The sequence below is a fragment of the Periplaneta americana genome, chromosome 3, assembly GCF_040183065.1.
Source record: "Periplaneta americana isolate PAMFEO1 chromosome 3, P.americana_PAMFEO1_priV1, whole genome shotgun sequence".
In the NCBI taxonomy this organism is placed as follows: domain Eukaryota; kingdom Metazoa; phylum Arthropoda; class Insecta; order Blattodea; family Blattidae; genus Periplaneta; species Periplaneta americana.
Window position 1 is genome coordinate 68,611,277 of NC_091119.1, and position 27,304 is coordinate 68,638,580.

At 36.5% G+C, this 27,304-nt stretch overlaps 1 protein-coding gene across 5 annotated transcripts in view; it reads right to left on the reverse strand.

The window, feature by feature from the left end:
• The window catches only part of LOC138696140 (restin homolog), a 921,493-nt gene that overhangs the window by 13,656 nt on the left and 880,533 nt on the right, over positions 1 to 27,304 (reverse strand). For all 5 annotated transcript variants that reach the window (XM_069820696.1, XM_069820698.1, XM_069820695.1 and 2 more), the window contains 2 exons: positions 8,347 to 8,561; positions 2,118 to 2,199 (listed from right to left, as the gene is read on the reverse strand). In XM_069820696.1, the coding sequence (XP_069676797.1) occupies positions 2,118 to 2,199; positions 8,347 to 8,561 (297 nt within the window). The remainder of the gene's footprint in view (positions 1 to 2,117; positions 2,200 to 8,346; positions 8,562 to 27,304) is intronic.

Sequence of the window (27,304 nt, forward strand, 5' to 3'; positions counted from 1 at the left end):
ATGTATGTGAAATCTTAAATAATCTTTTCAACACGATTTAAATACAGTAAAAATTTACACTGAATGAAATATCAACAGAACAAGAGCTTTCCGTTTAACACTTCTTATTGTACTGAGAATCTCAGTCACAGAGACTGCAGTACACCAAAGAAAACGAATTGATCAGCAAAAACTTTCAGAATTACGGCCAATTGAGAAAAGTTGCTAGAGAAAGGGAGTGTAGGAAATGAGTAGAGTAATGTAACTGAATATAGGCTTAAGTGGGCAGGTAAATATTGTATTATTATTATTATTATTATTATTATTATTATTATTATTGTGGAGTAACGGTTAGCGCGTTTGGCCACGAAAACAGCTCGGGTTCGATTCCCGGTCGGGGCAAGTAACCTGGTTGAGGTTTCTTCTGGGGTTTTCCCGCAACCCAATATGAGCAAATGCTTGGTAGGCCCTAACTTTCGGTGCTGGACTCCGGACTAATTTCACCGGCATTATCACCATCTCATTCCAGACGCTAAATAACCTAAGATGTTGATAAAGCATTGTAAAATAACCTACTAAAAATATTAAAATATTATTATTATTATTATTATTATTACTAAAATTATTATTATTATTATTATTATTATTATTACTTATTGTTATTAGTTATTAAACATAGACCCTACTACTTATGAAATACGAAGTTTAGTAAGATGCAAATAAGATAATTATTATTTTAAAAATACAAATAAAGTAGCAGGAAAAAGTATCAAGGGGCGCTCTGGCATGAGTACACCCCAGAATAAATGTAAATATTTGTGTAATAGATTAAGAACAAAACTTATTTTAATTTTCCTGCAAGTTTTAATTAATATAAAACAATAAATTCATGCTTGTCTTTCTTCATTAACTCAGAGTTCGAATTTATAAGCAAAATTCATGTTATGTAAAGATTATTAATTTGGTCCTACAGCATTCTCTGTTATGGTTATACCCCCAGTTCTACGCACTGGGTGCTGTGGATTAAGCCTCGGCGTAGCTCAGTGCGTAGAATTGGGGCTTCTGGGTTCGATCCCCGCTGCCGGAGCGAATTTTTTATCCGTCATTAACAAATAGAATTCATGTTGCATATTTTTTTGCTCGCTGTTATTTATACTCGCTTTAACATCCTTGGTCATATCGCGAGTTATTCTTTTGGGTGAAATCCGAAGGCCTGTGTATTATTGTTGATACTGGTTCTATTGTTGTGAACTAGATGGCGACTGTATATGTGTTACTGATTTGTTATGAATATGATTTCGGTGATGACTGAGGCCGGTGATATTCAGGGATGTTGTGGCCTGAATTTCCTGGCATTTGCCTTACGGTTGAGGGAAAACCCTGAAAAACTTCAACCCGACCGAGAATCGAACCCGGGCCATCTGCCTAAGAGAACAGCATGCTGACCCCTACACCACAGGGGTGGTATGTTGCATATTACATTCTGAATCGCATGCAATTTCTTTTTTTGCACGATCATGTTTTTCTCTATATTTACAGCTATTATTGTTAGGCCTTGAAAGTTAGAATTCCCACATAGAAACTTGTTGCTAGGGAAACCATTCTTCATAACATAAAACTATACTGAAATAGACCCATTACAGTGCACTTATTGTTTCTTAGTTACCATTACAGTGCAGTTTTGCGAAGGCTTTGGAATAATATTGCTCTAAATTTTCAATGCAAAATATATTGTATTTACAATTTTAAAAATATGATCGTGCAAAAAATGTACAATACACGTTTGTGAAATGCATTACAAAATCTCGGAAATGAAAAACTCGCTCTGCTCGTTTTTCAAACTTTCAAACTTTTCCTCGATTTTGTAAAAAGCACTTCATGCACTAAACTGTGCACATAAATACACAATTACAAGAAAAATTATTTTCCATGTTTATTCTTACACATATTTCTGTAACAAAATCAATAATTGTACCGAAATATAAATTTTTCTATAATCCGAACTTCAGAATTTTATTGAATTAAACAGATACTATTTGGTTACAATAATATTGAGAAGATCAATAAAATATTTATTGAAGCTCGAGTATTACAAAATTATTAATTTATTATCTGTTAAAAATAAAATTCAAATTTACCTAGTTCAAGCTTAGTTTTAAGCCATTCAGTCTTCATACTCTCCAAGTCTTTTCGTAGATGTGGTGTGGAAAAGGCATCCAGCTGGAAACATACAACAATGCTATCATATTTTAAAATTAAAAAGCATAAATATTGAACAAAATTTGCATTAATGGTAGGATGTCATTGCCTTGACTGCATTTCTGAGGCTATGTAGTCTTAAACAATGGTAATGAGATTGCACACATACGCGTAGGCCAACTATATGTAATTCTGTACACAATGCACGTTAGTGTGAGCAGTTACACTCCGTCTCAGCCAATTTTTGATATTCAAACAATACACACAATTCACTGTTGGCATAGAATTGACAAACTAGAGCTATCTTCATTAAAAGTCAGTAATACCTTTATGGTAAGCATGATCCTAGTATGCATTTTCCTTCAGAATGTTTATTTCCCATGGAAAAGGTTAAAATTGCTAAACTGGCAAACCAAAGCACTAATGAAATTCCGAAAGCGCCATTAAAAACACAATAAAGCTCTTAAAAAGTATTTCAGTGGAATTTTTCACGTGGACTGTAGGCGTATTCTTCCAGATAAAATAAGCTACATTTAAAATTCATGCAACATTGTTTAAAAAGAATTGTAAGCCCAGTTTCTGGAGAAAAAAAAACTTAGTAATTTTCAGGTTACCCCATACTGGAGGCATATTTCTGTTAAAATATTTCAAACTAAAGGAGAACATTTACATTTTCTAATGTTTGTTTTCGAAACAGAATTCTGTCTGCCGTGTTGCCTGATAACGGTGTCTCTTCAAAATGTTCTTTCACACAAAATATCTCATACCTAAAAAGCTGTGTAATATTAAGAACACGTCTATATGGATATTTTTAATAATAACGTGTAATACACCATTGAGATATCAGAGTCGGTTATAATAGTTTCAGTTGGGCGTACAAAGGGTCTTATTTATCGATAACTAAAGCTTTTCGGCAAAATAATATTTGAACATATGTACTGGTATTCCCTTCTCAAGAACACATACCAGTATGTACCTGAACACAGTCACAGAAATGCCTGTGTACGAATCACGTATGAACTATCATGTTAGAATGCAGCCTACACCAGTGGTATTCAATCTATGGTACGCGTACTTCTAGGGGTACACGGGGTTGTCTCAAGGAGTACGAATTCCACTTTACGTATATAAAAATGCTGACATATTTTATTTTAATATACTTTTTGATAATTATTGCAGTATATTATAGTTTCTTTTGCGTTATCAGCTCTTGTTTTTCCTTGCTTGAGTAACTTTTTACTTAAATCATTACTATTATTATTGCATCAATAACTACTGTATAATAATAATAATAATCATCATCAACATTTCACGGCTTGAGCCATTTAGGCTCGTTCCGGTCTCATAGATTTCAATTAAAAAGTTGTATCCATCTCTTCTTTGGCCTACCAACACTTCTTCTACCCTCTGGATTATAATCTAAAATGATTTTTGGTATTCGGCCTGGTTTCATACTCTAAACATGCTCCTTCCAATTGTTCCTATATTGCTCTATTTTATCCATCAGTTTAAAAATATTTAATTCATTCCTGATATCTTCACTTTTCCTTTTATCCAAAAGTGTGCAACCAGCTACACTACGTAAAAACCTCATTTCAGCTGCTTCTATAGTTTTTTCTTCTTTCTTGGTTAAAGTCCAAAATTCACTACCATACAGCAATATAGGCACAGCCATAACCTTATAGAATTTTAGTTTGGTTTCTCTTCTAGTGTATTTCAGTGATCTCTTTATTGTGCCACATATAAAATTAAATTTACTAAGTTTATTAAAAAGATCTTCCTTCTTAAAATAGGAGATATTACAGCCTAGATAGTTAAAATTATTTACTTGCTCAATAGGTTTCCCATCCAAAATAATTTTTGCTCGTAAGGTATCTGGTCCTTTAAAAGCTAAAACTTTAGTTTTCTTTGTAGATATATTAAGATTATAATTTTTAAGAATATTACTTAGTTGAAATGCGGCCTTCTGTAAATAATAATAATAATAATAATAATAATAATAATAATAATAATAATAATAATAATAATAATAATAATAATAATAATAATTTTTAGTACATCAATCATACATTTTTGTTAATTCTTATAGTACAGTAAAATAATTACAATGCAGTTTGGGGGAACAAATATATTTTGGGAGTACGCTAGCAAAAAAGATTGAATACCACTGGCCTACACTACTTAAATCAATCACCATTTTAAAGAATTAAGTTAATATAGTTGGATAACAAAGAGTTTTTGTCTCTCCATTAGCATTATACACATACATATTATATTAGAATGTACACTGTCATTATTTAAAGCATCATTTCAAAGAATTAATATAGGCTAGCTGTTAACAAAGAGTTCTGTCTCTGCATTAGCATAATAGGCTTATACAGTTTTAGTACTGTACTATAAAACGTCAATTCCTCTCCCAACAAGGAAACACGCCCATCAGACATGCTTGCATGGAGACATCGACTGCATTACTATTGATCCGTAACCTCCAACGTATTTTTACTCGTGTAACTTTGATTAATAGTAACAGCACGCATGTAATTACAATTTTACTTCATAATGAGTAGTGATATGTGTTACAGGAGTTATTCAAAATGGTGTCCATCTGCATTCACACTTCAGACATATTTTGATGAAATTGTAATCGGTATTCAAATCCTTAAAAAATAATAAATAAATATAATGTAAAAAAATGACGATAAAATTCGAGCTGAAGGCTCTGTGTTAATAGTATGTCCCCCACTTCCAATATTGTATTGTATTGAAAAAACACACTGACAATAGATAGTGGTAGCCATATTTAATAGGGTGCGTTAGCAACAATGACTATTTGCGGCCTTATCTAAAATTATTTGAAAAAAAAAAAACACAAACAATAACACAAGTAAAATGCGAACACGAATTAAAAATGTTGTCACATTAAAATGTGGTATTCAAATTCATTATTGGTATTATATCGTAAAATTGAAGAATTATATTAGACCCCAAACAGCGTTTAAAAAGAATTCAGAAAATAATAAAATAAACACCACCACATCCCAACAACAGGCGGAGATAAGTTACTTTCTTTAGGGAATTTTTAATTAAACTGAAATGCTTGAGTAGTAATAACTACAGTAAATACAAACATAAAAAATCTACATTAAGATGAATGAGCCTACTTTTATCATTTTAAGGAAGGTGTTCATGTTCATGGGGAAAATATGATAAGAGCAACTGGTATAACGACATTTTATAATAAGTTGCTGGAAAACTATATTAGAAAACTTGTACAAGGACATCTTAGAACATGTTACTGGAAAATTATGTCAGAGAAACTGGTAAAAAGACATAAGAACATATTCGAAGGAATATGATAATCAATTCAACGGTATTTTAAAACATGTTCCTGGAAGATTATTTTAGAGACAACTAGTTTCAAGGAAAACTCAGGAAGTCTGGAAAATTGAATTACGGAAAAAGGTAAAATGAAATAGGAAATCCAGTAAAAATATAGGGTATTTCAAAAGTCAGTTCAAACATTAAGCTACTATAAATATTATAATATCTGACATAGGGAAAAACAAAAACATCACAGTGTTGGGCAAAAACCGGGGATTACAAAACATTGGGAAGATGTCCGCTGTTCTCTTGTTCAACGTACAGCATTCTGTCTGTGACACCATTCACAGCATTTTGCAGATAATGTCTTGGCAATTTCTTGCGAGATGGCATCTTTCAGTTGCAGTACGGTTGTTGGATGTGTCAGGAAAACTCGTTCTTTAAGGTAACCCCACAACCAAAAGTCGGCCGGATTGAAATCTGGAGATCGCGTAGGCCACATTGTTGGAAAGTGCCTACTGATGACTTTGATCGGAAAACTAACCTCAATTACGCGTGTTAACTCCATCATTAATTTTTAGTAAGTTATTTTACGACGCTTTATCAACATCTTGGGTTATTTAGGGTCTAAATGAGACGAAGGTGATAATGCCGGTGAAATGAGTCCGGGGTCCAGCACCGAAAGTTACCCAGCATTTGCTCATATTGGGTTGAGGGAAAACTCCGGAAAAACCTCAATCAGGTAAAGGCTGATTCACAATAAACCGGGAACGAGGGCCAGAATGAAAACGAGAAGCAGAGGACGTGAATATGAAAATGTTTGATTCACAATAAACCGAGAATTTAGACGACTATGCATATTGATATGCATGTCAATAACGATATGTGAAGTCGATATTACGCATTCTGATGTTATTTGTGTATAATTGATCAATGGCGTTCTCTCATGAGTACAAGGCAGCCAACATAAACACAGGTTAACCAACTTCGAAATTTCAACTGAAACATTTCATTAGGTACGGTACCGGTACTATAAATATGCCCATGCATCTTTATTATCACAACCTATTTTAAGTCTACCATAACGTAAAATAATTAGAGAAGAAACATTTGTAATAGAACAAAAATGAACACAACGGTAGTTATTGAATTGAAGCATGAATATGTAGTGTGTAATACAACCAATACAGTAATAAAATATGATTCACGTACGATCGGTGTTCAAAGATGCAGCTATTGAAAACCACGTATTCTCCTTCATTTTCTCATCTTTATACGAGGCGCGCTGCTTATCGTAAACGTGAGGATTTTCCTCAACACTCAATATTAGAATCTCATCAAATAAAACTTGCTCCATGATGCACAGCACAGAACAAAATAATGCATAGGTTATGTCACGGTCTTCTTGCTATAAAATATACGACGACAAAATAGCTTTTAGATGGCAATAGAATGAATCTAGTGGGCTGTGATCGGAAACGTGAACGCCAAAGTTGAAACTTGGCCAACTCTCCGTTCCCGATCCTGGGCTCCAGCAAGCTTTTCGTTAATTGTGAATGCTCACATTTAAATGTACACATTTGAACAATTTTACCGTTTTCGTTTTCGTTCCGATTCTCGTTTCTAGTTTATTGTGTACCAGCCTTAACTTGCCCCGACCGGGAATCGAACCCAAGCCACCTGCTTTCCCGGGCAGACGCGCTAACCGTTACTCCACAGGTGTGGACAATAATGGAATAAAATAGGTTGTTACAGTAAACGGGGAGCGCTACTACAGCATATTACAGAACTTCGTCATCCCTAGACTTAGGAATCACAATATGGAAAACATAATCTTCATGCAAGATGGCGCTTCACCCCACATCTTTATCCCTTCAAAATAGTTAATTACCCAGATGTTTGGCGATCGTGTCATCAGTATGCACTTTACAACAATGTGGCCTCCGCGATCTCCAGATTTCAATCCGGCCGACTTTTGATTGTGGGGTTACCTTAAAGAACGAGTTTTCCTGACACATTCAACAACCCTAATGCAACTGAAAGATGTCATCTCGCAAGAAATTGCCAATATTCCAAGACATTATCTGCAAAATGCTGTGAATGGTGTCGCAGACAGAATGCTGTACGTTGAACAAGAGAACGGCGGACATCTTCCCAATGCTTTGTAATTCCCGTTGTTTGCCCAACACTGTGATGTTTTTGTTTTTCCCTATCTCAGATATTATAATATTTATAGTAGCTTAATGTTTGAACTGACTTTTGAAATACTCTATATAATATCTTCTTCAAAGAGAAACCGAATGTCATAGAAATTCCTATTCACAAACCTAATAAGTAGGAATCTGGCTTTCTTGTCAGAGGCTGATGTTAAGTTCAAAATGATGTAGAAGTGGTTTCCGTGCTCGCGGCTTCAAGTCCGGTCGATGGTAATTAATATTTTCGGATAAAAAATTAAGTACAGCTATTTCTAGGAGAGAGTGAAGTTACCTTACGGCATTCAACCGACAAAGTTCGAATGCAAAAATCTGAAAAGGACTCTTGTATCGACTGCCTTTATTTCCTATTTTAGATACAGAAGGCTCTGCTGGATAGCGCTCAATGGTGTCTTCCAGTATTTGTGAGTAAAACTACTATGAAAATGCCTCCGCTAGTCAACAACTTTGAGCTTGGATCATCATCTCATCTGGGGTAACGAATTGCACATGATAGATGCTGGCCTCCTTAGAAAATTAATTCAACAATATCAGACTATCAAAATTCACCACAACCAAAGGGTGCTAGAAAGGAACAAATCTTGGGCTCTGTGTCCGTTTGCCAGACCACGAACAAGTGAATGTCAGTACTCACGTTGTACACAAGGTACTGGACTAAGACGCCAAGCGCTTCGAAGCCGGCAGCATTGTGCCGCAGTTCGGGTAGTAATATCTCCACCGGGTTCGGCTGGGGTGCAGGCGAGGGTCTCTGTGGCAGCACAGACACTTCCCCTGGCTTGTTGGACGGTGGCGCCTCGCTCCCAGGCTTGAACACCCCGCCGCCACCCGCCTGCTGCTGGCGATTGTGGTCTGCAAAGAAAACACCATACAGCTTTAGTTATTAATCTTTCATGTCATCTATTTTTTCATTGCTTTTTTATGTTTTTGAAGGTTCCTTCGCGTGCTCATCTCTTTCATCCTCTCCCGTCTAGTTTTCAAACATTATCTCTCTGTAACTTTCTAGCAGGACATTATGCATTTCTTCAGTTACACGCCAGGCACCATCACAACCACCACCATCTTAAAAAATTTGAAACCATCAGTTAATTCGTGTTGCGTGGAGATTCGAATTAACAATCCAATCTCTTCTTTGTTCAGGATTGTTTCCGATCTCTGATAACAAATTTGAATGACATCATGTGCGTCAGGAGTCACACGACAGCTGAACTGTGACGCGAGGTGACAGACCAGTAGTGAGAGATCTCATAGTCAGAGTGTACGGCGACTCACAGCAGAAATTCCCAAGAAAATCGAGCCTTTTTGGCAGGGGTACATAACCCTTTACGATGCCAAGTACAGCTAAGTGAAAATAAAAGAAGCCTGCAATAAATGAGATTTCGTTATTTCCAAGAAAGGCATCTTTTGTGTACTTAATAAGATTGGTAAAGCTCGAATGGAATTAATTTGTATCATCTCGTGGGGTGCGGCGACTTGTGACGGGGGGTGGATTTGCTTGCTTTTCCTACTCTGGAATATTAATCCCATCCTAGCTTTGCCAGTCTTATTAGGTACCCTACACACAATATGCCTTTCTTGGAATTAACGAAATCATGTTTATTGCAGGCTTCTTTTATTTTCACTTGACTGTACTTGGAATCGGAAAGGGTTGTTATGTATCCCTCCCAAAAAGGCTCGATCTTCTTGGGCATTGCTACTGTGATACACCGTGCACTCTGATTATGAAATCATTCACTACTGGTCTGTCACCTCTTGCCGCAATTCAGCTGTCGCATGTCGGTGTGATTCCTGGCGCACATGACGTCATTCAAATTCGTTATCAGAGATCGGAAACAACCCTGTATTCTTAGTTCTCTCCTTTCTTTGAGTTGGTACAAATGGCACATCAAAATTTGAGCATGCAGTCTGTCTCTCTCTCTACGTATAGCGATTTCTCCTAAACAATTGGATGGATGTTGGTCATGTTCAGAATTTACAAGCAAATTTATCGAGCAATGATGCACAAGAAATAATCAAAGTACAGTAGTGAAAGATTAACGAATTTTTATTTGAAATGAAATAGGCCTACACATCATAGTGATTTATCTCGAAATCCGCTCTAATGTCTTCTTTTTAAATTTTGCTTTTTAAGTCGGATATTCCATAATGAATGATCATGATTTGTTTTTTTTACCGTACAGTTTTTAAATTTAAATTTTGAATCTTATTAGATATTGTTCTTACATTACCTAACAATGTCTTTATTCAATGTTGTCAGGTGGAGAGAAATTTCCCGAAATTCTCGAAAAACGGGAAATTTCTATTTAATTACTAAACACATGCTAATATTTTTCTGTGGCGTAACGATTAGCGCATCTGGTCGCGAAACCAGGTAGCCCAGATTCGAACCCCGGTCGGGGCAAGTTACCTGGTTGAGGTTTTTCCGGGATTTTCCCTCAACCCAATATGAGAAAATGCTGGGTAACCCTGGACTCATTTCACCGGCATTATCACTTTCATCTCATTCAGTCGCTAAATAACCTGAGATGTTGATGCAGCACGCTGCAGTGTCGTAAAATAACCTACTAAAAATATTCTGAAAGAGAGTATTTCTTCTTACTAACGCAAAGATGCAGATGTTCAAGAAGCGGAGGACGCAACAATTAAAAAATAAAAATATGTTATTTTAGCTACATACACGTCCGGTACTTTCTAATTTACTCTTGTCACTTTGCTGTGTTCTGCTGGATGAAATGTAGAAGTCAGTGTAGTAATATTATTTCAAGCTATTTAGCAATTGAATGTGGGTTTTGCATTGCCTTATTAAGTACACTATCGTACATTGCACGAATGCTATTGATTATTGTATCTTGCATGTCTCATTGTAACGCTGACGTCACTGATTTATATCAGTGTCAAAGTGTGAGCACTCATTATTTAGTACTCATACATAAAAATGTCACTCGCTATGAAAATAAGTTGAACAAGTAAATAACATTTCTATCAATTGTCATCTAATTTTTGTTAATTATAGATAATTCTTACTTAGGCCCTACTTACTTATGGTTTTTATGGGATCCGGAGATTCATTGCCGGTCTAACATAAGCCCGCCATCGGTCCCTATCTTGTGCAATATTAATCCAGTCTCTATCATTATATCCCATCTCATCTACGTCTCGGCCTCCCCAAAGGTCTTTTACCCTCCGGCCTCCCAACTAACACTCTATACGCATTTCTGGATTCGTCCATACGTGCTACATGCCCTGCCTAACTCAAAGATCTGGATTTAATGTTCCTAATTATGTCAGGTGAAGAATACAATGCGTGCAGTTCTGCGTTGTGTAACTTTCTCCATTCTCCTGTAACTTCATTCCTCTTAGCCTCAAATATTTTCCTAAGAACATTATTCTCAAACATCCTTAATCTCTGTTCCTCTCTCAAAGTGAAAGTCCAAGTTTCACAACCATACAGAACAACCCGTAATATAACTGTTTTACAAATTCTGTCAGTGTTTTTGAGAGCAGACTTGATAACAAAAACTTCTGTTATAGATAATTCTAACAATTTTAAATGAAGTCATTCTTTTAGAAGTTTTCAGGTTATAAAAATATTCTCCTGCATACTGAGAGAGAATGTATTGAACAAAGCTTCTTTTAAGGTTGCCAGGAACAATCTGAAGCAGCACACACGCCGCTCTGTAACATTAACTTTGCCATTTAAGAGTCAAGTGGGGAGACGGAGAGGGCGTTGCGAGATCCTCCGAGATGCTTGGATGAGGTCATCTTTTCGTCTGTTAAAATAGGATCTATAGGATGTTTGGATAATGAAGAAAGGAAGTACTTACTTTAAATAAAAAAGTTATTGTTGACTTCCAAGTCCGATTTAAAATTACATCAAACAATTTACACTTCGTAAACTGTAGGCTACCAGTACTTAGATAACACCACTAAAATTATGCGCAACTATATGTCGATATTCAATCACTGAATGGCCACAACGTTAACATTATTCAGCATTTTAAGAAATGTTCGATGAAACAGAGAGAGTTACAAAGATATTTCAAAACTGAAATTTCGGTTATAAAATATGAAACATTAATTTTGGAATATAAATGAATTTCCTATTGGACTATACACTCAATTATCAAAACGGGCAAAAATCCATCTACACACTTTTCCTTTCACCTTCAATGAAGTGGAATAAAAAACAAATTTCTACACTACGAGGACATGAAAATGTGGCAGTAAGAATAAGAATAGGAAGATTAACATCCGACTTTAAATCTCAGCTGAGTGACCTGATGACCGAGTGCTGGCTTGAGTCAGGTTAAGACTTTTCATTTGGCAACGCTTCACGCCGACCGACGGAGCAGCGGCAATCGATAGCTTGCGACCCGCCCAACTCTCGACTTCAGGCGCCGCACGCCGCCGGCTGTTTTCAGAAAGCTTTAAACCAGCCGAGTATTACACAATTACTCGCTCTCAAGCAGAAATAAACGCTGATGTCTCGTAATTCTCCCACACGCAGTGGGTCAATCAAGCACGTGAAGTGAACAGTTTTTCATTTTATTTCTTAAATTACAGTTTATTTAACGACGCTCGCAGCTGCAGAGGTTATATCAGTGTCGCCGGTGTGCCGGAATGCATTCTTACATTCTAAAAATGTCACCATTCATGATTCTAAGCTATTTTACCAATTTTATTCTGCAATGTATAAAGATATGTCAATCAAGTTAATTCGGACAAAGATTTAAGTTTAGATAAACAATGGTACAAATTCTTCAATTCCAATAGTTCTGCGAGCACTGAAACTTTCTCAGAACTCTTAAAAATATGTCAGTTCTATTTATTCATCCCAAGTCACAATGGAAGTGCTGAGAGAGTATTTTCCCTGATAGCCTATCTGTTCAATGGACAAAAGAACGAAATCGCATGCTAATGGAAACAGTCAGAGGCATCATCATGGTGAAATATAATTTCAAGGACATGTCCTGTGAACAGTTCCATGGTTATTTGTTACAAGATATAAGTTTGTCTGTTTAGGCTCTTGTGTATAAAGTGGGCTCCACCGATAAGTAGGGTACAGATGTAATACTGATCCAGCAACTAGTGAGAAAACTAAGGTGAGCCATTGTTTTTATCTTTAATTTTGTTCATACCAATTTTTAAAAAGTCCTCCTTTTTCAGCAATGTCCTCCTATAGAACTTCTTCTTATGATAACCCTAAACATGACGAAAAGTGTATTTGGGGTATCGGTACGTTACGTTAAAAATTAGTAATGTTACTTTTGAAAATTAGTGATTTCTAATACCATAAATAAAACGTTCCTTCAGTCTGCATAATATTAAAATTAACCAATCCGTCAATTAATTGTCGCAAATGCAGGCTCCGTATCTTGTAAATTAAAAGGGGACCAAAATAGCTACTGAAGTTGAAGGAAACCAGTGATTCCAAGTGCGTATCGCTTATTTATAGCACATTTATTGCAGGCGTGACGTCATCTTGGGCGAGAGAGACGAGTTAAACATCAAGAGAAGCAGAACTACGGAGAAATCTGTCGTCCATCAGGTAAATGTGTTCCTTAAGATGCGAGGGAAACGGCCCGGCTCGATACTGAGAGATGATGTGGCGCCGCTGGAGCACCGGATATCTGCTCGTAATAAATAACACGGCGAGATGGTTCAGCGTGAGCACTTCATGTCGACGCAGCCCTAGATCTTTCTCCTTTTAATTCACTCGAGATTATATTATTCGTCTATGCATTTAGATACATAGAGGGCTATAATAGGACAGAAGGGTTCAATCCAATATTTTTTCTGTTAATCGCTTTTAACTCTAAACAGCCTCCACTGAGACCGCTAACATAATTTCTTACCAACATTCCCCCACTGAATTTAACTCCTGGAAATTGAGAATTAATATGCATATTCTATGTTTAAGTTGTTGGTCCTAGAAATAAATTTAAGGAATTTTTTTAATTTTTTAATTTTAGTTACAAATATAAATGATACTCGGGAGGAAATTAAACGCAGAATAAATATGGGAAATGCCTGTTATTATTCGGTTGAGAAGCTGGAGATTTTATCGTCCAGTCTGCTGTCAAAAAATCTGAAAGTTAGAATTTATAAAACAGTTATATTACCGGTTGTTCTTTATGGTTGTGAAACTTGGACTCTCACTTTGAGAGAGGAATATAGGTTAATGGTGTTTGAGAATAAGGTGCTTAGGAAAATATTTGGGGCTAAGAGGGATGAAGTTACAGGAGAATGGAGAAAGTTACACAACACAGAACTGCACGCATTGTATTATTCACCTGACATAATTAGGAATATTAAATCCAGACGTTTGAGATGGGCAGGGCACGTAGTACGTATGGGCGAATACAGAAATGCATGTAGAGTGTTAGTTGAGAGGCCGGAGGGAAAAAGACCTTAGGGGAGGCTGAGGCGTAGGTGGGAAGATAATATTAAAATGGATCTGAGGGAGGTGGGATATGATGATAGAGACTGGATTAATCTTGCTCAGGATAGGGACCAATGGTGGGTTTATGTGAGGGCGGCAATGAATCTCCGGGTTCCTTAAAAGCCAGTAAGTAAGTAAGTTACAGAATTCTTGTTTATGTCTGTTAAAAAATTCTGGTTTATTTAACAACGCTCGCAACTGCCAAGGTTATATCAGCGTGTCGCCGGTGTGCCGGAATTTTGTCCCGCAGAAGTTCTTTTATATGCCAGTAAATCTACTGACATGAGCCTGTCGCATTTAAGCACACTTAAATGCCATCGACCTGGGCCGGGATCGAACCCGCAACCTCGAGCACAGAAGGCCAGCGCTATACCGACTACGCTACCCAGGCCGACTTTATGTCCGTTACATTGCAATCGCTGCACGTATTAATTGCGAGTATCCCGATTGCGGAAATATGAGGATTAGTCACCCCACAAAATGTTTCTTCAAAATACCGGGAGGTAGTGAAAGGTGAGTTTTAATTTACAATATACAGGGTGATTTAAAACCTCTGCGACAAACTGAGGGGTGATACATCTAACAACAAGGAACCCTTTTTGTTAAACAGCCTCTCTTTTGACGCGTCGTTTCGAAGTTACCGTTGAAAATGTTTTTGCGCGAGCGTATGTCAATGTAAGCTTATGCGAATGTGTGCACCCCGTTTGTTTGTTGAGATGTTTGTAAGAGACGAGAAGGGTGCTTGTTGTTTATTTAGGTTTAATGTTCAAAACCTTTTCCTTTCAGTTCAGTCTAATCATCAATTGAGAATGGGTGTCTACACTTTTCCCGAGTTAGCCGACATGGTAATGTGTCATGAGGAGGCTCGCGGAAACGGAAGAAGAGCTCTCCAAATGTACCAACAACAGTTTCAAAACAGAAATCACCCTCACCACACAATGTTTGCTCGACTTTATCAGCGCCTTCGAGACGATGGGTCTCTTCGTCCCGGCGCATTGGCTGAAGACCGCGTAGACATCCATTCTCATTTGGTGATTACACTGAACTGAAACGAAAAGGTATTGAATACTAAATGTAAACAAACAACAACAACCCTTCTCGTCTCTTACAAACATCTCAACAAACAAATAGGGGTGCACACTTCGCATACATTGACGTACGCCCGCGCAAAAACATTTTCAACGGTAACTTCGAAACGACGCGTCAAAAGACATAGGCTGTTTAACAAAAAGGATTCCTTATTGTTAGATCTATCACCCCTCAGAGTTTGTCGCAGAAGTTTTGAATCACCCTGTATAGCAATTTTATCACATGAAACTGATTTGATTATCTAGTAGATTTTCCTAGCCACGTGCATCATTATACTGTAAATCATATGTTACCGGAAACAGCAAACAGTTAATTCCAATAAAGATTTTTGTATGCTTATGTACAAAATAAAATAGTTACTAAATAAATCTGATTCATTCTAACACAACAAATTTGGTTGGTCAAATTTCACACCTCATTTCCTACCGCTACCTTCTGGGATATCACGTTCTGAAAAGGCAGATGGTATTGGCTCAAGGTATTTTTTTTTTTTCTTTTTACAAAAAATTAGGGATGAAAAAGTCAAAATTGTAATAGAGATGTTTACATTTAAAACTTACTCACAAATGGCTTTTAAGGAACGCGGAAGTTCATTGCCGCCCTCACATAAACCCGCCATCGGTCCCTATCCTGTGCAAGATTAATCCAGTCTCCAGTGCATTTCTTGATTCACTCATACATGCTACATGCCCTGCCCATCTCAAACATCTGGATTTAATGTTCCTAATTATGTCAGGTGAAGAATACAATGCGTGCAGTTCTGCATTGTGTAACTTTTTTCCATTTTCCTGTAACTTCATCCCTTTTAGCCCCAAATATTTTCCTAAGAACCTTACTCTCAAACACCCTTAATCTCTGTTCCTCTCTCAAAGTGAGAGTCCAAGTTTGACAACCATACAGAACAACCGGTAATATAATTGTTTTATAAATTCTAACTTCCAGATTTTTTGACAGCAGACTAGGTGACAAAAGCTTTTCAACCGAATAACAACAGGCATTTCCAATATTTACTCTGCGTTTAATTTCCTCCCGGTGTCATTCATATTTGTTACTATTGCTGAGGTCGTACCAGAGAATCAGTCCCATTCTGAGGCTTATTGTATGGATTCGTAACAGAAATTCTTGGGCTGAACTTTGTGATCTTTACTCTCTCTTGTGGATTTTTAACAAGAACTACGTATTTGGTGAGATTTCCTGGTCACGATGCTAGTTCATATGTTAAGAAAGACAATGCAAGACGAGGGGCACACCCTTGCCTATGGAAGACGTAACTACGGAATGTGAATGTAAAATAATATTTTAAGTAATCCACTTTGCTGTTTACTATAAAGACGACTTGTTGATTAAACAGCTTTGTTACATTTTGATGTACGACTGGTGGATAACCTTAGAGCTGCGGCAACACAAAAAAATGTATTATATAAACCAAGCTTCGTCTTGGCATGAACCTCGCAGGCGACTTGGCAGCGATTCGAGTCTTTACAGCGTATAAATTAACCCCGGACTCTTCACACTGATGCCCAATTTACTTCGTCCAATACAATGTTTCCAAGTGGCCCCAAGAGGGACATTTCATTCCCACATTTTCGCTCTGTGAATTATTGCACATTAAACTATGGTGATGCCCGACCATAGACTGAGAGGTACTATACATATCTCATAACTTGCGGTCAATAAATGAACGTATTGCTGTACTGCAAAGAGTGCATCTTTTCTCACGGTTTGTTTCTCTTTTCTTTAACCAGTTTTCTGCTCTGCAGCTCACGCGACTAAAAAGTGGCCAGCCGATTTTAGATAATTTTTTTTCTTCCAAAATAGATGTGTATAACTTACTTATTTCATGGATAACTAACCAGGTATAGTCCGAGCGTTCATTTAATACCCATGTGGTGTTAAGGAGGGTGCTTTCTTTTGAAAAGATAAGATAAGAGTTTGTGTTTTTCTAGGTTTAACTTTAGGGCTATTTGTGTTTGATGAAGTTTACTTAGCCCCCTCAAAGAGCCTATCTTAGATATCAATAATAAAATTTTTGTGACATTTAAGTTCACTGAACAGATATGAAGTATCGTTTATGTGTCGCAGACTATGTTAAAATTGTTGACAGGTCAAATTGGTTACCACCTCACTGAATGGTGACAGTGAATTTCTGGAAAAGTGGCAGGGGAAGAGAACTATACAAAAAACCTACCCCAATACCATATAATTCACAAAACGTTCAGTTTCACAACGTCGGATATCACCTCACAATTGAATGGGGGTAAACTACTGAAAAAGTGGCAGGGGATGACTACTATACCGAAAAAACCTACCCTAATGTCATATTGTTCACAAAACTTCCAGTTTCACAACGTCGGATATCACCTCATTGACTGATCACGGTTAACTACTGGAAAAGTGACAGAGGAAAAGAACTACACCGAAAAAACCTACCCCAATATCATATTGTTCACTAAACATTCAGTTGAATTCACAACTTCAGATATCACCTTATTAACTGGTCATGGTGAACTACTGGAAGAGTGGTAGGGGAAGGGAAGAACTACGACGAAAAAATCCTACCCAATATCATATTGTTTACCAAACTTTCAGTTAAATTCACAAATTCGGATAACACCTCATTTTTTAGTCATGGTGAACTGCTGGAAAAGTGGCAAGCGGCTGGAAAAAAATCTACCTCAATATCATATTTTTCACCAAGCTGTCAGTTGAACTCAACGGTACTGGAACCCGAAAACCCAACTATTTAATAATTTTCCTTAAATATTTTTCGGGGCTAATAATCAAATAAAATAATATAAACATGACACATGTTGCAGAGTACTTTTGGGTGAAGAATATAATATAGAAACAATGACTTCAAGTAAAAAGTTCCAGCCACTTAACAATATTTGATTTAGTAATATACATTTCCGATTAAATAAATGTGGTAATTCTTGCAGTTGACTCTGTAGCATGAATATTTGTATTTCGCATCATAAAAGAAAAAGTAATAACTTCAATTGTATTTCCATATTAACCTACAAAAGATATTTAAATCATCTCACAGGACCTCCCCGGGATCGAACCCTAGTCTTTCTTCAAGATAAGCTGCAATACTGGCTAGGAACCTAATGTATCTAGTATTGCAGGATAAAAATGTGCTATTATAAAATCAGTACAGGGAGCAGAAATTTAACTAATACAAACTACAACTATTTGATCTTCACTTGGCTCACATTCACAGAAGACTTCAATTTCGCAGTCTAAATAGATGTGACTCTGCAATTTGACTGTTAAAAACCGATTTCTATGTTCCCAATTCTGCACGAAATAGAATTTGGGAGTGACTGATTTAAGTTCAATTTGAAATGTCCTTGTAACGAATTCAATGGTTACAGGAAGTTCTTGATAATGTTGCTATTGACAATCGAGTTAAAATGAGTAAAAATTTTTCACTGTTTAATTAACCGGAACTTTTACAACAGTTAGATAATATGGAGCATACAACAATCAACTGAAGTTGGTCTGTCAGAGCCGTTAAAGAACAGTAGCCAAAGATGCGTGACCACCATGGCCTCCAGACTTGACAATACCAGTGATACAGCCTTTGGAATATTTACTGTTCTGAAATCTGAATAGACCATGAGAATAATCCTGTAATTTTTATGATTAAAATGAACTCTCACCGTTGTGTATGGCAGACATGTCGAACTCAATGCCACCATAAACCTACACAGAGCACGGTACCAGACTTGGGGCAGATGACGTAATGCAAATGACAATTCAATCGTACCTGATAGGCGGCGTCATTCAATGTTCTGTGACCTATCAGATTGCAGTGTGCGAATGTAAGACCAAGGAAACTTCTAAATTACCAATATTCATCAACTTCAATAATACAACAGAGAGTAGAAGTTGATAGTCTAAGTGGAGAATATTATTCTAAGATAATAATAATAATAATAATAATAATAATAATAATAATAATAATAATAATAATAATCATCCAATAGTTGAGCTGTTTGGACTTTTTCCATTGCTAATTTTAAAAAATTGTAACACAACGTTTCGTCGTCAGGTGAAAAGCTACTGTAATCGTTACAAACAGCTAGCCTGTCTGACTGTCGGTAGGTTTTCACTTGACGACGAAAAGAGATCCACTCTTCGAAAGTTGTGTTACAATGTTTGAAAATTAGCAATGGAAAAAGTCCTAACAGCTCAACCATTGGACAATTCACCGTTGCTCTCTTCCCTTCATTCAGATAATCAGCCTTATCCTTCAAACTTTAGTATCAAATTTAATGAGTAATTTTTTTAGTTGGTTATTTAACGACGCTGTATCAACTACGAGGTCGATGAGATTGGTGGTAGCGAGATAGTATTTGGCGAGATGAGACCGAGGATTCGCCATAGATTACCTGGTATTCACCTTACGGTTGGGGAAAACCTCGGAAAAACCCAACCACATAATCAGCCTAAGCGGGGATCGAACCCGCGCCCGAGCGCAACTTCAGACCGGCAGGCAAGCGCCTTAACCGACTGAGCCACGCCGGTGGCTTTAATGGTCAATGTTATATTACCCATATTACTTTCTATTTTATTTTACTTGGTTATTTAACGACGCTGTATCAACTACGAGGTTATTTAGCGTCGATGAGACTGGTGATAGCGAGATGAGGCCGAGGATTCGCCTAAGATTACCTGACATTTGCCTTATGGTTGGGGAAAACCTTGGAAAAAACCCAACCAGGTAATCAGCCCAAGCGGGAATCGAACCCGCGCCCGAACGCAACTCTGGATCGGCAGGCAAGCGCCTTAGCCGGCTGAGCTACGCCGGTGGCTTCCCATATTACTGGTGCGTCTTTTTTACATATTAACTATGATTCTATGAAACAGATTTTTAGTATCGTCTTAGGTTGTACAACAGTAAATAGGCTTAAAATGTATTACCAGCAAATTTCATGAGCTTTAAAACTATGCAACTACGGTATAGACAAATAATTGTAATATCTCACAGTGTCAGCGAACCATTTACATCATATTCATCCACTTTTAGGGATTGTACTATTAACTCGTTCTTCTCCAACAAATCCTTCATAATCCAGCTGGTATTTCAACTTGTATTGTCGTTTTATATTGTACTTTTTATATAAAGAAGTACTGTTTGCATTATTGTCTTGCATGTTTAAACATGGGAGAGGCAACTAAGACAATAACAATTTCGTCTTATTTCATGCGAAAAACTAATCGCAATATATGTGTTAAAATTCATGGGGTGCTATTCATAGACATTTCGCTAGCCCGGGCTACGAGCGTGCTAAACAGGATTCATATCATATCATATCGCTGACACTGGTTTATGAATACGAAAAACGTTAGTTCGCTGATCATCCACCGAAAGCCCACGGTAAGGATGTCTATGAAAACGGCCCTTAAGGGCTTAAAACATGAGTGAAGGACAGCGAATATTTTTATAACAAGGTGGAACAAACACGACAGACCTCGTTCTACAGAGCAACATCGGATTTAATGTTCCTAATTATGTCAGGTGAAGAATACAATGCGTGCAGTTCTGCATTGTGTAACTTCGCCATACTCGATAAATTGAATCGAACGTAGCGCCTATACTGCACGACGCTAGTTCGAACCGCAATATGCACAAGCTTAAGAAAATTACTGCCTGCACAAGGCCAATATTTAGGAATGACGCACTGTACAAACAAATACTGTACAAATAAAAGACGTTATATTTTTCAACAACTTTTTTGTCAATTTCTGTGTAAAACGCGAATAATGTATACAAAAGATACAGAGCTAAAAAATTAAGTCAAAGCTCCAGACGCTCGGGTCTTTCAGTAGACGTTAGCTACAGATATAAAAGTGTAATTGGTAACCAACTGTACAGCAGAAATAGACATTTAAGGGGGCAGGTAGCCCATTTACCTGAAGAATTTAGTGAAATTCATTTTGTTTCATATCTCAGCTACTATAAAAGCTAAATGAACAAAACTTTTCATGCTTAATATACATATATTACGCATTATAAAACACAATCCAGAATATTAAAACAGCTAGTAATTGCCTGTAAAAATACTATCAAATTTGCATATACTTTTTTACAACCGTAAAGCACTTACATAATAAAATCTACAATTAATTAAATATCTGCCAGATTCTTTTACAGAAATATTCTAAAGACCTACATCCACAACACAGTTTAAAATCTTTTACCTATTCCTTCAGGCAATATATTTTTCTTAATAAGAAAATTTAGAAAATCTAATATTGAAGGTAACGATTAAGAACAAAAATATTTGTTGAAGGAATAGATAAAAGATCCTAGACTATGTTGTTGATGTAGATCTTTAGAATATTTCTGTAAAGAATCATGCTGATATTGAATTAGTTGTAGATTTTATTATGTAAGTGCTTTATGGTTGTAAAAATTCGTGTAACTTTGATATTGTTTTACAGGTAATTATTTGTTATTTTAATATTCTGAATAGTGTTTTATAAAGTGTAATGTATGTATATTAAGTATGAAAAGTTTTGTTAATTAACTTTTATAGTAACCGAGATATAAAAAAAATAAATTTCACTAAATTTCTGAAGGCCAATGGTGTATCTCCCCCCTTGGTTGCAGTTGGGATAAAAATGTTGATTCCAAGATACGACGGCTGCAACAATCAAAAGCACATTAAAAAGCTACACGAAGAGATAAGTCTGACACGATTATCCACATAAGATATTCAGGAAGAAAGAATGGAACTATACGTAGGTGCAAGGACAAAGACATTTGATTACCAGATGAATGAAACTGGAGAAAGAAGGGGATGAATGAGGAAAAGGGAAGAAAAAATAAGAATTCAGCTGTAATGGACATTATGAATACAGTAATTTTTCCAGTCTAGTTATCTCCATAATGTAAGCAACCGAGAGATGCAACGAAATTAGCACTGACAGAAAACTTTATACACATTGATCGAAATATACAAACTAATTTTCTTTCTCGGAGTAGTTATTTCACAGGTCAAACTTTACCTCACTTCTCTCAGTTCTGTTACTTGTGACCAACGTTAGAGCTTTGAAGTGTATCAAATTTTAACCGTAAGAGAATTACACGGAGAAACATTTCCCAGAACGACAAACAGTAATAGTGGTTCACGGTCAATGCCTAACGAAGCTGTACACCACTCCGATATAATAACACAATAGACGGGGAACTTGTTCACTTAATTTCCCACAATAATTTTAAAATATAAATTACAGTATATTATTCAGCACAGTCCATGGAAAATCCAAATTAACAGTCCATAAAATGGGATTAGGATATTATTACTATTATTATTATTATTATTATTATTATTATTATTATTATTATTATTATTATTGTTACTTACAAATGGCTTTTAAGGAACCCGGAGGTTCATTGCCGCCCTCACATAAGCCCGCCATCGGTCCCTATCCTGAGCAAGATTAATCCAGTCTCTATCATCATATCCCACCCGACTCAAATCCATTTTAATATTATCCCTCCCATCTACGTCTCGGCCTTTCCAAAGGTCTTTTTTCTCTCCGGCTGCCAACTAACACTCTATATGCATTTCTGAATTCGCCCATATCTGCTACATGCCCTGCCCATCTCAAACGTCTGGATTTAATGTTCCTAGTTATGTCAGTTGAATACAATGTGTGCAGTTCTGCGTTTTGTAACTTTCTCCATTCTCCTGTAACTTCATCCCTCTTAGCTTCAAATATCTTCGTAAGAACCTTATTCTCAAACACTCTTAATCTCTGTTCCTCTCTCAAAGTGAGAGTCCAAGTTTCATAACAATACAGAACAACCGGTAATATAAATGTTTTATAAATTCTAACTTTCAGATTTTTTGACAGAAGACTAGACGACAAAAGCTTCTCAACCGAATAATAATAATAATAATAATAATAATAATAATAATAATAATAATAATAATAATAATAATAGGCATTTCCCATATTTATTCTGCGTTTAATTTCCTCCCGAGTGTCATTTATATTTGTTACTGTTCCTATAAGATATTTGAATTTTTCCACCTCTTCGAAGGATAAATCTCCAATTTTTATATTTCCATTTCGTAGCCTGCAATATTTTGGTCACGAGACATAATCATATACTTATTATTATTATTATTATTATTATTATTATTATTATTATTATTAATCTGTGATTAATAATAATAATAATAATAATAATAATAATAATAATAATAATAATAATAATGTGTAATGTTCCCTGATAGAAATGCAACAGATCCAGGTTAGATTCCGAGTAAGGGTAAGAGGTACTGTTTATGCCTTTGCCTTGTTTTGTCGGCCACATGACCAGTGAATCCCCACCTTGTGAATGTCTAATAATAGTTAAGAATTCTCATCATATTGAAGATGAAACAGACAACACAGTCAGTTCTTGAAGGGAATACAAGACAAAACAATCATTGCAAAATTTGAAGGCATTAAACGTTTATGCAAAATATTACTATACGTTAAACAGCGGAAAGTTAAAGGGAGAAATATCTAAGAATTGTAAGAGACCTGCGTTTTGTTGTGCCTTTTTAAAGAATCTGGAGACTGATAACAAGAGCAATATGAGCTCCACGCTTGTTGCTCACTTCAGTCATTGAAAGTACAGTTCCAAAAAAAATTAACAGCCTAATTTTTTTGTTCCAGATTCAATGTATTATGTATGCTCAGTGCTCAAACTCCAAAGCAGTGGTACACACGAGATCGCTTTGGCATTTATTGAAGTGCATTTTACTGCGATTGTTGTCGTAACCCGAAAGGCATTTGAGAATATGCTATGAAAATTGATCTATTTTTAATATGAAATGAATATTTATACATCGAGCAGTAAAACAATGATGGTAAACGAAAAATGATCTGCATAATTACTTTTAAAAACTTTCAACAGTATCCGAGACCTGAATTATGTAGTCTCCAAAAAGGCACCCTAGTACAAAGCTATCGTAATGCTTGCGATGAATTGTCATAATCGGGATTGTCGTACTGTATCGTGTTTTTAGCATTAGTTGTGAAATACCTTCCTGTAATACTATACAAATAAAATTGAAAACCGTTGTTAAATAGTTGTGGTGTGAATCGTACTCTGCAGGGATCTTCAAGAGTAGAGCCATTTCTTTCTGGGACTGTATTTAGATAATTTGGAGGGAGATAATTTGGAGGGAGGGAAATACCGGACATTAGGATGCCTGAGAAGGAAAGAAAGATAGTATTGGTAATCACTTAGTCAAGGATTCTTTCATTATCTGCGTTTTTTCCGAGGTTTCGGGCTTGCTCCGATGTAGAGTCGGCTGCGGGCCGCTGCCGAGGTTGGACCCCGTGGATATATGGTCATTCGTTGTTGGTGGTAGCGCTAGGCACCTTGGGCTCTCCTGGGACCGCGGTGAGGTCTATGTGAAAAGGAATCAGGTAGGCTGTAGGAGAGTTCGGAGGCGGGACGCAGGGTGATCTGTAACGCGAGAGGCATTAGGGTATGCACATCATTCCATCTCGGGTAGTACAATGGGACCAACCGAGAGGCCTGAGTGCGAAGGCAGTCCCCGTCCGTGCCCTCCCATAAAGGGAGAATAATAGATGTGGAGAACAGCGAATATTTTTATAACAAGGTAGAGCAAACACGACAGGTCTTCTGCAGAGCGAACTTAGGCCATACTTGATAAACTTGAATCGAACATAGTGCCTATAATGCACGACGCTAGAAGGGATGTCAATCCTACGTGTCCATCGCTTTTCCCCTAGGATATGCCCCTGGTACTCATTTCTGTTAGAGGATGAGTATACCCCAGGCTATAGTGCGGCTTGAAGGATTAGATCAGCGGTGACCAAAACTCGAACTGCAGTTATTACAAGCGAAAGACAGCTTATGAAGTAAGGAGACGAAGGAAAGATAAGTGGCATGAAAACAACCAGTGGTGGTTCCTGTACTAACATCTTGATCAATCCCACGATAAAAATCTCAAGCTTTGCTATATTAGTAATATCATTGCTGTCATCAAGAGCCAGTGAATAATATACGATTTTTCTTGCTTCTTTTTTTTAACCTTCCTCTTGAATATAATCAGAAATTTTCTAAATTCTTCTCTCGATACTTGGTCGAGAAATTCGTAGTTTTTCAAAATTAAAAACTTCTTATGGACAAGTTATTTAAGCTATTTTAATCATTACTCTTTTGAGAAATTCTGTTCTATTAAAAGGCTTTAGAGCACGAGATATTTCAAACCCCATTAGGTAGCTGACTTCCTTACATTTATCTATGACAACTTTCTATTCTTGGCTATGATTTAAGACATGTCAATTCCCGGCGTTTAACAGTTCGTTGGCACATAATATTGAATCAGTTTTTCTACAATATTATTATTAAATTAATAACTAAAAAATAGTTACCCTCATCTAAAGATTAAGAAGAATAAAATTGAGATAAAACCCAATGATTTTATCTTCTAGGGAGAAGATATAAAAATATCAATATTCATGCACGTACAGAAGAATTATAGAGACACATACTTAGCGGTCAATAATAATAATAATAATAATAATAATAATAATAATAATAATAATAATAATAATAATAACAATCATACATTATTCAGCGTGAGAATTAATGTTTCTATATACTCCTAATTGAAACGTTGAGCAAAGTAAACATATTACATTTTGTCCGACAGAACAACAAAAAAGTTCTCCTTCTCATCCTTTACGAAACCACTTCTTACTGCTTGTCGAGACAGAGTTTGTAGAGCGACATGATACCGCCACTGCTTGCCTTCAGTACGTGAATGAAACACACAGCAATGTACAGGAAACTCCTCGTACCCGTTTGAATGTCTGTGATTACGAGATGCAATCACGACACCCGCTTTGGTCACCGCTGGATTAGATCAATGTAGAAAATCCATTACTCAAACGGAAATCGAACCCGAGATCTTCCCGTTGATAGGGTCGCGCGCCTCGAATTATTAGATATTTATGTAACACTGGAATGAATTCACTCGGTTCACAAATCAGGACAGAACAAATGAAAATCGAATGGAAACTACTGAACGAATTATTCCCAGTATCATTCCACTGTCGAGAAGTCCAATTAGTGGATAGTGGCCGTGACTAACACTGCACCGGCAGGAGATCTGATCTTTGGCTCGCCGGTTGTCATTAGTTATATGTGCTGCGCGTCTCATTTCGTCAACCAGAATTTTTCCCTCGCTGTACGTGCGTAAACACATAGTAAATGAGACATGGTTATGTGGAATATCTAGAACTGTATGAAGAAAGATTATGGAAAGAGTCGACGAAGCACTGCAAACTGCGTAGTACATTGCAGCTTGTTAAATTAGAAAGTTCTTATTCTGTAATGAAAAGGTTGTGCATGATGTGCATCACTGGTCCAGAAAATAACTAATTACATCAAACAGAAACCCGTTTCGGACTCTACCACAACTCATTCCATTCTTTAAGGAAGATCGTTTCCATAATGATATGCTAAGCAGTGAACTATTGCATTTTAACAGCATTAATACCTAACTTAGCAAATACGTTATGAAATGGCCGTGCAGGAAATGCCGGTCACTGTTTTGTTTATGGTAACATTGTAGTTTAGAAGTACGGTGGATGCCTTTGAATATTGAGAACTTTTGCTTAACTTCCGTCAAAAGTACACCAACTCCGGACATAATCATTACCACAAGAGAGGTTTAGATTTGACTTCTTCTATTTCTGATGAAATGCATTATGCGGTCACCATACAGCTCTCGTCCAACAAACACGTAAATACACGTCTTGTAAACTTTAAAAAAAACTAACTTTGCATCATAATAACACTCCACATCACTTATAGATTGAGAACAACCTCCTATAACACAAAGTACTGTATTACTTTGAAAGTCTTTTAATGTCACAATGTCACACAACACCCTTCTAGATTGAAGACTGAAGTCAAAAAAGTTTCGAACAAGTTGATAATATCCAATCCTACGCTACTAATTCCAATATAGAAGAATACGTCTATAGTAGAAAACATTTGACGCGTTACTCT